This window comes from Poecilia latipinna, unplaced genomic scaffold (genome assembly GCF_001443285.1).
Source record: "Poecilia latipinna isolate Pla-1442-1.1 unplaced genomic scaffold, P_latipinna-1.0 Scaffold974, whole genome shotgun sequence".
In the NCBI taxonomy this organism is placed as follows: domain Eukaryota; kingdom Metazoa; phylum Chordata; class Actinopteri; order Cyprinodontiformes; family Poeciliidae; genus Poecilia; species Poecilia latipinna.
The window spans coordinates 88,422-100,149 of record NW_015113590.1 but is presented as its reverse complement, the minus strand read 5'-3'; the positions used below and the strand labels follow the sequence as shown (position 1 = coordinate 100,149).

General features: G+C 42.1%; 1 protein-coding gene across 1 annotated transcript; it reads left to right on the top strand.

Annotated features, from left to right (window-relative positions):
- The first annotated feature begins 9,397 nt into the window (after positions 1-9,397).
- cldn5b (claudin 5b) lies at positions 9,398-10,773 on the top strand. Its single transcript, XM_015050077.1, has one exon. It carries the CDS (start codon positions 9,731-9,733, stop codon positions 10,376-10,378), a length of 648 nt encoding a protein of 215 aa, XP_014905563.1. The 5' UTR covers positions 9,398-9,730; the 3' UTR covers positions 10,379-10,773.
- Positions 10,774-11,728: the final 955 nt, after the last annotated feature.

Genomic DNA, 11,728 nt, shown 5'->3' with positions numbered 1-11,728 from the left:
TTCTGCACACCATAAATCTGGAACAAACTTCCAGAAAACTGCAAAACAACTGAAAATCTGAGTTCCTTTAAATTAAGGCTAAAAAAACATTCTTCAGCTGGAACGTTGTTAGTTTCAGTTTGGATTGCAACTTTTCATTAACTCTCTCTCCCTCTCTCTTGCTCTCTCTAACTGGGATTAAATTGTAACTTATATACTTGAATCTCTGTGAGCAGACTGGATTGAACTGACTAAAACTTGTCTACATATTGTACCTGTTTTGTAGTTTTCCTTGAATTGACATACAGTACATAGCAAACCAGATGTGGCTGGGTTTGCTTTTAATGCAAAGAGAAAAATGTGACATAGTGCAGAAAAGGAGGAACTGGTTACCAACCTTCACACTGTGACTGAACGGACTGAATGGAGAGAAGGAAAGAGCTGAAATACTGATGTGTTGGATAAATGACACAAATAGATCAGCTTTGGATGGTCAAAGCTAAGAGGGACATTTGTTCACAAAGCATTTCAAAGATTCAACAAGCAAGCAGAGTTGTGTTAATATTTATAAATAGTGAAAGACAAAGCTGTGTCTGTACTAGGGATGCACAATATTATTGGAATGGAATCAATATTGGTCGACATTAGCTGTAAAATTTAATATCGGACATCGGCCATTCCGACAAAAATAATTCACAGATATAAAAAGTGATATAAAACATAAGAAACTCTTAAGTATTAATGCACAACTGACATGCTTTTCACTTGTTGCTTGTGAACATGTTCAGTTTTGTTTTGTAAAGATTTACGAATTTGCTATAATCCACTTTAAACAAAAACTGAAATGAAACACTGGCTTTATTTTGTATTGATCCCCAGAACAATTTAATATATCAGCATAAGATCTGAGTTTATGGAAGGATGTAGGCCTCATGCTACATCTATAGGACAACACCATGTAAACACTTCCCCTGCGACGACACAGTGACTTCAGCTGAGAAGCAGGTTACCACAGGAAGTATGGAGTGAGCGCCGTACAATGGCCTATTACATGTGTTTTCAGTTGATTTGTCGGCTGCCAAGGAGCACAGAACCTACCAGGAGGAAATGTGTATTGTTCTGCTGGAGCATTTTCTCCTTCTCAGTGGCATGGGGACAATGGGCTCAGACGGTTATTTGTTCTTCGCTAAATACACAGGAATACCAAGAAGACAAATAATAATAATAATAAAAAAAAAAAGCTCAGAGTTGCAGTCGGTGTGCTCTGATGTCCTTCTGAGAAACCAGCTGGTCAAAATTCCAAGAAGACAAACTCCCATTTCTCACATAAACATTTGTGGACATGTAGAAATCTCAAAGATCATGACAGCCTGAGAGTGGAGGCAGGGAAGGTGTGGAAAATGGGTTATGATCTGTGCTGTGTGGCCCCCGTGCTATCTCTGATCATGCTCCACAGAGACAGGAAATGGTGCTGCTGCACACAGGAAATGAGCTGATGGCTCAGATAAGATGGGAAAATGCTTCCGGAAACCAAAACAAGTCCAGGCATAAACAGAGAGCAGGAGTATTAAAACCATGTCAAACAGCCTCCTGCAGCACTTTCACGGTCACTGCCACACAAATGAACACAAAATGGCCGCCGCAGCAAGATCCATCCATCCATCCATTTTCTGAACACCCTTGTCCCTCAGTGGGGTCGGGAGGGGTGCTGGTGCCTATCTCCAGCTAACGTTCCGGGCGAGAGGCGGGGTACATCCTGGACAGGTCGCCAGTCTGTCGCAGCGCAGCAAGATCCTTCAATCTTATTTATCATCAGCATAGTCATGTCTATTGTGACTAAGTTCGTTTACGTTGTTGTCAACACATGTGCCTTTAAGGAAGGTTTTGGTCACTATTTCCTTTAATCACTTGATGTTAGTTTCTCTGTGCTTACTTCCTGTGCATCATCACTCTGAAAAGCAGCTTTGTAATCATCAACCCCCTGTTAATGGCTGCCATCACCACTTACACTGCTACTGAGTTATATCAAATAGCTGTATTTCCATTGACATTTCAAAAATAAATTTGCTTAATGGAAACACGTCAATTTTGAAAAACCTCTTTTTTCACTAAAAGGTTTTGGCACTAGGATGAGGTGGGGTTTTGGCCGTATTAAAATTGTTTTATTTCGCAAAACTGCAATGAAAATACTTTTTTCATATCTCACCAGTGACATAATCAACAACTGAATGTTGCCTGACGCAAACCACGAAGTAGCTGGAGGATCAAGTTTTTTAATGGTTTATCTCTTGAACAAGCTTATTACATGTGATTTTAATTGAGTTTCTTATTTTATGGAGACACCACAATTGCAAAATTGCGGTGTGTTTTTATTATCACTGTTTACTGGTTAATCTTTCCTTCGAATTTGAAGTAAGTTCAGTAACCTGTTTAGTTATTCAAGCTAAATCTTTTAAACTAGATAAAAGATTTAATTTTTAAACTACACTCCTCAAGGGCTGGTGTCGTGAAACTTTGCTTCAGCACACCTGGCTGCTGGATCATTAGCAGAGCTGAGGTAGAGCCTGACTGTATGTTAATGATACAGTTTCACCATTTAATTTAAGTGTGAAGGACAAGGGACACATCTAAAAATTTTAGGCTGCAATCACACAGGAAACCCTTAACTGTAGGAGCAACAGAAAATGGAAAGGTGACAAAATTAAAACGACCAATATTGTTCAAAGTCATCAACACTGGAAACAGCACCTTATACATGGCCTCTCATTCTCCAGGAAACTGTGTATTTTTGGCTCCATACGTTACAATGGAGGACTATGGTTTAACAATGTCCGCTGATAATGTATGGAAGTTTGTGGACAGTTTGCAGTGGAGGAGGTGCTATAGCACAGACTACTGAGGCAGCCGCCCTGCTGAGTGGGAACTCGGGGGATCCAGTCTGCCCAGAGACATTAGCAAAACCCGGCTCAGAGCTAACGAAAAAACTACAGCACAGTTTCTCCTGCTAATGCTCCTCTACTGAATAACAGGGTTTATTTACAGCTGCTAGCAGACATGCAGTTATCCAACTACAGAGTGTTTCAGGACTTATTTAAAAGTGAAGCTAACTGTAAATTTCAAAATAAAAGCCTCAATATCCGTCTCAAGTTAGGACACTGTCTTAGGCAGAGCACTAATATTAGCCTTTACTATAAAATAAAGGCTAGGTTAGTGCACTGCCTTGCACAATATTCCTCCGCTAGAGTGAGAAACGGAGTGGATTTCTGACCCCAAAACAGGTTTTAACTCGCCTTGACGCCCACAAATATGGCTCTATTGGTATGATAGTCGGTCATGATGACACCTGTCGCGGCCTTCCATTTTCCAAAAAAACAAAATTCCAACAAAGGCCGTGGGTGTTAACAGGTGGTCTGATTTGAACGCACTTCCGACTTAATTTGTTTTGAAAAAATATATTCTTTATTTCTTATAAAAAATTAGCGACAACATAATTACCAAAAATGTCCTACAACTTAGCCAAAACTGAAAGTAAACTTAATGTGACGAACGAAAAGGTGAAAAGTGGTCAAAAAATCATTTACCAAAAACCTCCCGTCCACACCAGACATTTGCCAAACAATGCCTCCACCAAGCACCCGGTGTGTTTTTAATTACTCTAATTAATGGGAGGGTCTAACCAATTACCAACATAATCTAATCAATTCAAATATACAAATTAATTACAGATTTTGGATCTAAACTAACTTAAGTAAATTCTAACTTCCCAAAATAAAAAACTAAATTAGTAGAAATTACAATTTGCAAACTTTACATAAATGGCCACAACAACCGTCTCTCTCTCATTGCTTCTATTACTGTGAGTGAGGTGCAGATATGAATCGCGGTACTATCAAAGACGAGAAACGGCCCTCTCACACCCTTCAAACGGTTTTCGAATACGTCTCACGGTTCCTGAACGGGAAGGATTTATTCGGACTGCTTTTTTCAGAAAAAACTGAATGATGTTGGTATTTATGAAGATAAACCTGATATTTGTGTTTTGAGTTTTTCTTTTTTTTTAACCTTCATTTGAAACAGTGTTTATCTGTTTACCTCCAGAAGACGGGCTGCGATGGAGGAACTCTCAGCTGCAGGACCCTGTCATATCCAGCCTTTGTTAAAGCAGATGGAATGAGTCACCAGGAGAAGAGGAGGCAGAGGCACGGAGGATTCGTAGAACCAGCAAACTGAACATTCTGACCAATGACCTCCTTGAGGTGGGATTTCCTCCTGTCTGAATCACTGACCTCTACAAGCAATAATGCTCAGTGACTAATGGCTTTCACGTGAAATTGTTCTAATATTGGCCTCCTGCAAGTTAGCCTCTCAGCTCAGCTGTGTTGTAGCACATTGTTGTTCAATCCATTTTTTTAAACTTCCTCACTTTGCTTGTTTGCAAAGTTTCATTTATTGTGTTAAAGGCACCAAACAACCTCAAACCGAAGCGTAAAAAGGCGTGTGCGAGTGAGGCTGCCTTCAAAATGGAGCCAGTTCCACCAGTTCTGTCCAGAGAAATGGACCAGAACTCCAGCAAGCTACTGAGGGAAGTTTGTGGAAGGAAGCCCAGAAGGTTTAATGTATGTATACTTTTGAATTTGAGGAAAGTTACAACAAAAACAATGTTCTTGCCAAATTTTCTGGCATTTAGGACATAGAACTAATTTTAATCATTCTTTTTTTAAGGTTTTGTTGGCTCCAGTGGCCTTTATTTGAAAGTAGTTAAACAGAGTAATCAGAGAGGAGGAAGACATTCGGCAAATGTCACCAGGGAGGGAATTGAGGACTAAGGCCTCATGGTGGTGAGGCCTTAGTTCTCATCACCATGATGACTAACTGCATGTTGTGCTTTGCCCATGCAGTGGCAAAGCACAACATGGGTTGTGCTTTGCCACTGCACCACCACAGCACCCCAAGTTTAGTAATTATTAACAGGAAAAGTTTAGAAGCTAAAACAAGAAAAGTTTGGTCAGATTTAACTTCAGACAATGAGAATAAAAGTTTGCCTTTTTATTCAGTGTATGTAAATATCTAGATCCATGTCATTGTTCGTCATTGTTCGTCATTGCGGTCCCTGCTGTTGTTTTATTACCAACCCAGCAGAGCTCACTCTCTAAGTTCAAACTCTTTGGCAGACAAACCACCATCAACCAGGATCAAACCACCGGCCCATGTGCCAAACTCCAGTACCGGACAAACACACAACAAAGCATCATAAAACAAGGCCTCGCTCATCCATGTGTGCCAGCCAACATTGGCAGGTGACATTTGATGGTGGATAATAAAAATGGGCTGATGTGGAAAAGGAGGAGGTAAACATTCCCCGCTGGCTTGGGAACAATGGAGTCACAGGGAAGTGATAAGACACAGGACATCCTAACACGGCCGTGTCTCAGGCCTCTGACACACTGCTGCTGCGTCTCCACACACACCAACCCTGCAGCTCCACACAACAAACTGCAACAGTACAGGGCAGAGTGTGCACCATGGTAACGGACCCAACTGATCAGTCGCACTGTCACAACTTAAAATACAGTGAAAGTTTTAAAAAGTAGGAAATAGCTAACTTAGATCTTTGACTGTAGATGGTTTTTATGCTTCTTTAATGACATCGTATTTGGCATAACAGAATGAGAATATTTAGCTCTACAGCAGGAACTCTGATGCAGTAAACGTAAATGTAAAGATTGCTCAGATTTCCTTGTACAGGTGATTTTTGACTAATTTGCTGCTTTAGAATCGATTGTTTCCAGTCCAGGTCTTTCCACTGCCTTTACCGCTTTATTTGTCAAGTATTCCCAGCTTTTTGTCATGTTCCACAGACTTCAAAGTATTTTTTTGGTATTTGATTGTATAGATAATTATCACACCATTACAAAAAAATACAAGTTTTTCTTTCTTTTTTTTTTTTTTTTTTTCCAAAAGTGCAGTTGTGTCTAGTTCTTCGGAGTCAATGTTTTCTTGTAGAACAACCTGTGAGTCTCTCACATCAAATCTCAGTGAAGTACAATAAAACTGTGGATGTCAAGGCAGGCCGGTGTCGCAGTGGTAGAGCAGGTGGTGGCTGTTTGTACTTAACAAAGCCATGTTGGGTTGATTCCTGACCTTTGAACCTTTACTGCAAGTCTTCCACCATTCACCCTCCACCCTCTACCTCACATGTGTCAAACTCCAGTCCTCAAGGGCCGCTGTCCTGCAACTTTTAGATGTGCCTCTGCTGCACCACACCTGAATAGAATAATTAGGTCATTAGCAAGGCTCAGGAGAACCGATCTACACAGGGAGGAGGTAATTAAGCCATTTCATTCCAGTGTTTTGTACCTGTGGCACATCTAAATACTGCAGGACAGCGGCCCTTGAGGACTGGAGTTTGACACCCTGCTATACCTGTTGGCTGTATTGTGAATAAAGACCACCAGTGCCACAAAAGACTTTGAAAAAGATTAAAGGGCAGCACAGTGGGGAATTTAGTAGCACTGTTTTCTTGCCCCAAGAAGGTTCTGAGCTGTTGCTGAAACAATTGCTGCCTGGGGGCGTGGTCTCAGTTGAAGTTTTAAATTTTACTCAATCACTAACATTTGCCCTTGACGCATGTAATGAACCAGTTCAACGCTATGAAGCTTGGCGGAAATTGCCTGCACTTTAAGCAACCATCCTTCAATGCAAAGAGAGAAGAGTCTGGCCAAACGAGGCTGCTGATGTTAATTTAATAATATTTGGAATTGTGACCAACACGACTGAACGGCTTCGTTCACTTCCTCTGCTGCCATCGCTGAAACTACAGATGGAAAATCAATGTTATCATTCACGGCTTTTCCTTCTGTTCACTGATTGGCCTGGTAGAAAAATCTACCGGAGAAATCCAAGTCAATGGCAGAAAGCCTAGAATGTCTGTGAAGGGGAAATGAGAATTGAGCAGATTAGTATAGGAAAGCCAGGCTACAGCAGAGTAAAAAAGAGAGAATCAAATAAATATAAAAACCTTAGAATAAGAAGAGGTGGTGAGACCCCATCATCACACACTGACCCGCTGGCTCTCTGTGTTTTACAGTCCAGAAGGTAAACTTCAGATGTTTTGGATCACTCAGCCTGCAGAAGGAGGATACCCGTTTTTTTGAGCAGCCATAAACATTAAACCAAAGAAAGAGAAGAGGAAGCATCTGGCTTTTTAAACACACACACACACACACACACACACACACACACACACACACAATGACAATATTTAGGTCCCCTTATTGAGTCTGCTGGCCGTCTCCACTGCCTCACCGTTGATTAACACACATTCTCTGGGGTTATATATCCAATCAGAGCACGGCAACTCTGACCCACTCACCTGCTACGTGACATCATGACATGTTCTTCATGCTTTCGTGTGTGTGTGTGTGTGTGTGTGTGTGTGTGTGTGTGCGTGTGCGCGTGTGTGTTTGCGTTTTTGCATGCACTGCAGTAATGAGATCTCCAGGTGTTGAGCTGATTGTGTTTTTCTGAAGGAATGTTTCCTTTGTCATCATGCAGGCGTCCAGTTTAGACTGAATGACAGTTTGGCTTTACATTCTTAGCTGGCAGGTCATTTCCTCTAGATACACACGTTTGTATCTACAGCTGGGCTCATAAGTTTACATACCCTGGCAACACTGCAAAAACACAAAATCTTACCAAGTATTTTTGATCTAGTTTCTAGTGCAAATATATACACTTGAAACATACTGGACTAACTTACTTTTAAGCAAGATATATGAGCTTTTTAAGTCAATAACTGCTTTTTTAAAAGTACTAGCTCCACTGGCAGATTTTTTTCATCTATAATGTGGGAAAAATGTCTTATAACAAGTGAAATCATCTGCCAGTGGAACTAGTACTTTTTTATAATGAGCTCAGCAGATGTGCAGTTCCACCAGGTGTTTGCTAATTGCTGCTGGCTAGTCTGAAGGAGCTGAGTGGGAGAGTGAAGAGGAGGGCTGCTGTGTAAGTTTGTAAGCTGAAGCTCTGAGGAGGAGGTTGGTGGGACTGCGTCCACCCATGCGTTTTACACAGCTTAATGGTTGCCATGGAGATTAATGGATTTCTCAAACATGCATGAAAGAATCAAGGCAACACTCCAGGTGTGTTTTTGAAAAGGGGATAACATTATAATATGATGTACAGTTCAAAAAAGTCAATTTTACATGATACTGCTCCTTTAAGGTGCAAGATGAAAGTAGAAGAGGGCGATATTGGTTATGAGGGGGAAGCTGTCCAGTAGTCATGATGAGGTTTACCAGGCGTGTTGGTTGGCTTACTTAACTTTTTGGCTTTTCACTGTTTCCCACATCCGCTCTTTCAATTCACAACTTCCTTGTGAAAAACGTCACCCAGAGCTCGGTCACCAGAGACAACACAAACTTTGAGCTAAATAGCTAACTTAGATCTTTGACTGTAAAATTAAGTTAAAGATCATTTATTTTGAAGCTGTGGTTTTCATGTGTGGCAATCATATAAATCTCTGTGCAATGTGTCATCAACTGGCTCTGATCTGTGATCAACCCCTGCTGCTTTTCTGACCCACTTGTTAGAATATGGTTGTTTCTGTTGTTGGGCATCACTTCCCCATCCAGGTCCAAGTTTTGGGTCAAGCGTTGATTAGAGAACAGAAATGTTATCGCTGAGCCACACCTCTTCCTCCTTCCATTTTGTGTTATCTGCCTCAGAGATCCCACTTCGTGAGTCAATGGAAAGCCCAGCACAGTAACCCTAACTCTGCCAAGTGCGCTGTTATGATTCAAACATGTTTGTCTGATTTAGACAGAACGAGTGCAGCACTGAGATTGTGTCCAGTAACGGCAGCGGTGTGATTAGAGCGGGTGTGGCGCAGCTTCAATCGACGCGCTTCGTTCTTACTGCAGTAAACACAGAAACACTCAATCGTTGCTCATTTCCACCCCTCCATGCCATTTTTAGACTGACCCCGCTTTTTTTTTCTTTTTGTTGAAACTTTTATAAGTGAAATGTGTGATCACATTCCAAAAAAAAAAACAAAAAAAAAAACTGCTCTGTTTTGCTGCTTGGCTTGCTCTTTATGTAGGTTAGAAAAGAAGACAGCAGGAAAAACACTTCAACATCCAGCAGTTCTTTATAAAAACTCTTAATAGCAAAATTACTAATAATAATCACTATTATTAGTAGTAGTAATTATTTATTAATAATTATTATTATTAATAATGGGTGAAGTGTCTCTCTCAGGGTTAGAATTCCAGGGGACAAGATCAGAGTTACAAGAAAAAAGTCAGAATTTCAGAAAAAGATATCAGAATTCTGAGAATAAAGTCAAAATACTTTTTTTAGTGGCCCTGATCTTCTATAGAAATCTAAAGCCACATTTCGTCCCTCTTACAGCGGGAAGCTCTCTGGTCTCATGGGGGGTCAGGGTGGGGCGGTCAGGGTGGGGCGGTCAGGGGGCACCACCTCTGAACTGTAAACATTCTCCCACGTCAACATGAGCACGTGCCCTCCTCATCCTCCTCATTAGCTGACGCAAAGATGCCTCTGCTGCTGATTGGCCCAAAGTTTTACTGATTTGTCATTGTGTGAGTGCGTGCGCGCGCGCGTGTGAGTGTGTTTCTGATCCAAAGCTGAATAAAAGGTTGAGCAGAACTTCTCCGACCAGCTGTGATCAGAAAGGAGCGCAGCACGCGTCACGTCTCAGGGACCCAGCAGAACCGACAGAACCAGAACCATGTTCGCCGCCTGCCTGGAGGTCCTGGGGATGATCCTGTCCGTCGCCGGCTGGCTGCTGGTGATGATCGCCTGCGGGCTGCCCACCTGGAAGGTGAACGCCTTCATTGAGGGCAACATCGTGGTGGCGCAGACCATCTGGGAAGGGCTGTGGATGTCCTGCGTGGTGCAGAGCACCGGACACATGCAGTGCAAGATCCACGACTCGGTGCTGGCGCTGGCGCAGGACCTGCAGACGGCCCGCGCCCTCACGGTCATCTCGGCCGTGCTGGGGGTCGTGGGGCTGACGGTGACGGTGGCCGGGGCGCAGTGCACCAACTGCCTCAAGGACGAGACGGTGAAGAGGAGGGTGGTGTACGCCGGCGGGGTCATCTACATCCTCTGCGGGCTCTTCGTGCTGGTTCCCCTCTGCTGGATGGCCAACAACATCATCACGGACTTCCACAACCCGAAGGTCCCCCCCGCTCAGAAGAGGGAGATCGGGGCGTCCATCTACATCGGCTGGGCCGCCGCCGCGCTGCTGCTGTCCGGCGGCACGCTGCTCTGCTGCTCCTTCTCCCGGGGAGCCAGAAGCCCCTTCCCCATCAAACTGGCTCCCACCAAAACCATCACGGCCAGCGGCGAGTTTGACAAGAAGCACTACGTGTAAACCCACTGGAGGACAGTTTTGTTTAGGGGACTTTTAGTTGGGCAGAAGTCCGTCCAGTTTCGGACGGTTCGCTGACCCGGAGCTCAGAAGTTCGCAGGAGAAAAGCCTGTAAAAATATGAGTGTTGTTGAAATGAACGTAAATTACTGAGGCGGTTCGTAGCGGGTCAGCACGGCCAGGAGCCTGAACTCTGAGGACAATCAGAACCAGATTATAACTAAGGGCTGGGATGTGGCGAGGTTCCGATCCAGTCACTGACTGTAAAACCGAGCAGGTGTTGTGGTTGAGTTTTCTACTGTTTTTGTCATTTTTGTACAGATTTCTTTTTCTTATAAACACTACAGCAAAATGTACTGCATTTCCTTTTTTTTTTTTTACATAAAGAGTCTCATGATATTTGAAGTATTTTTGTTTTTCTTTAGAAAAATAAATTAAGTAAGAAATATGAATTATACTCACGGAAGGCTAATGTGACACATGCAGGGCTCTCCTCTGATGAACATGGTAAGACTTCAACTCAGAAACGAAAATCTTATCTTTAAACTCACTGCATTTATTTAGTGGAGAGTTAAATTCACCAGGGATTATCTTATGCATACAAATTGAGCCTTTGTGGGAAAAAAAAAATACTTTTTACGATAATCAGAGTGTCTATGAACGTTGAATTAGTTGTAATATGCAAATATAATTTGGGATGGGCACATTTCTGTTAGAACCTCTTGAGGACGGAAAAGAAACATGGCAGAAAGGCAGATGTGCATCGATTTAAAGGGAATGGCTTCAACAGGAAAAGAAAGTAAATACTGAGAGCCATCTCTACTGTCAAAGTCTTTAAAACTTTTAAAGGTAGAAATTGAAAAATGGAAAAGAAAAAAATAAGAGGACTGACTAAAGATTATCTGGTCACCACGCCCAGAACGTTAACTTAATGGAGTCCAGTGTAGCACCCTCCTCCATGGCAACCATTTATTAAAAATCTTTTGGATTTTACTTATGTAAAGCAATTATGACTATGTTCATTTTAATCAGATCATTTTAAGTATAATTTATTTTCCTGTTCAGTACTGATAACATTTTAACTTTAAAAGTGTAATATGTTTTTTTTCCAGACACATAGAGCCATTTTATAGCACAACTCTGTGACCTTCAGTTGTTACAAAAATGGTGTATATTAAACGTGACTTAAAAGAAGTTTGACTTTGTAATTTATTGCCTTAAAATTGGGCATCTGTCTCTTTAAGAAGCTCCAGCTCCTTCCAACACTCTTCCTTCAGCAAGTCATAACATGGCTCCTCCATCAGGCCGTTTACAACCATCCTTTTAGAGCATTGAGCTGAGTGGAAGTTTGTTT

Excerpts from the sequence above, each read along its gene's own strand:
- cldn5b (XM_015050077.1), top strand. The coding sequence starts at position 9,731 with ATGTTCGCCGCCTGCCTGGAGGTCCTGGGGATGATCCTGTCCGTCGCC.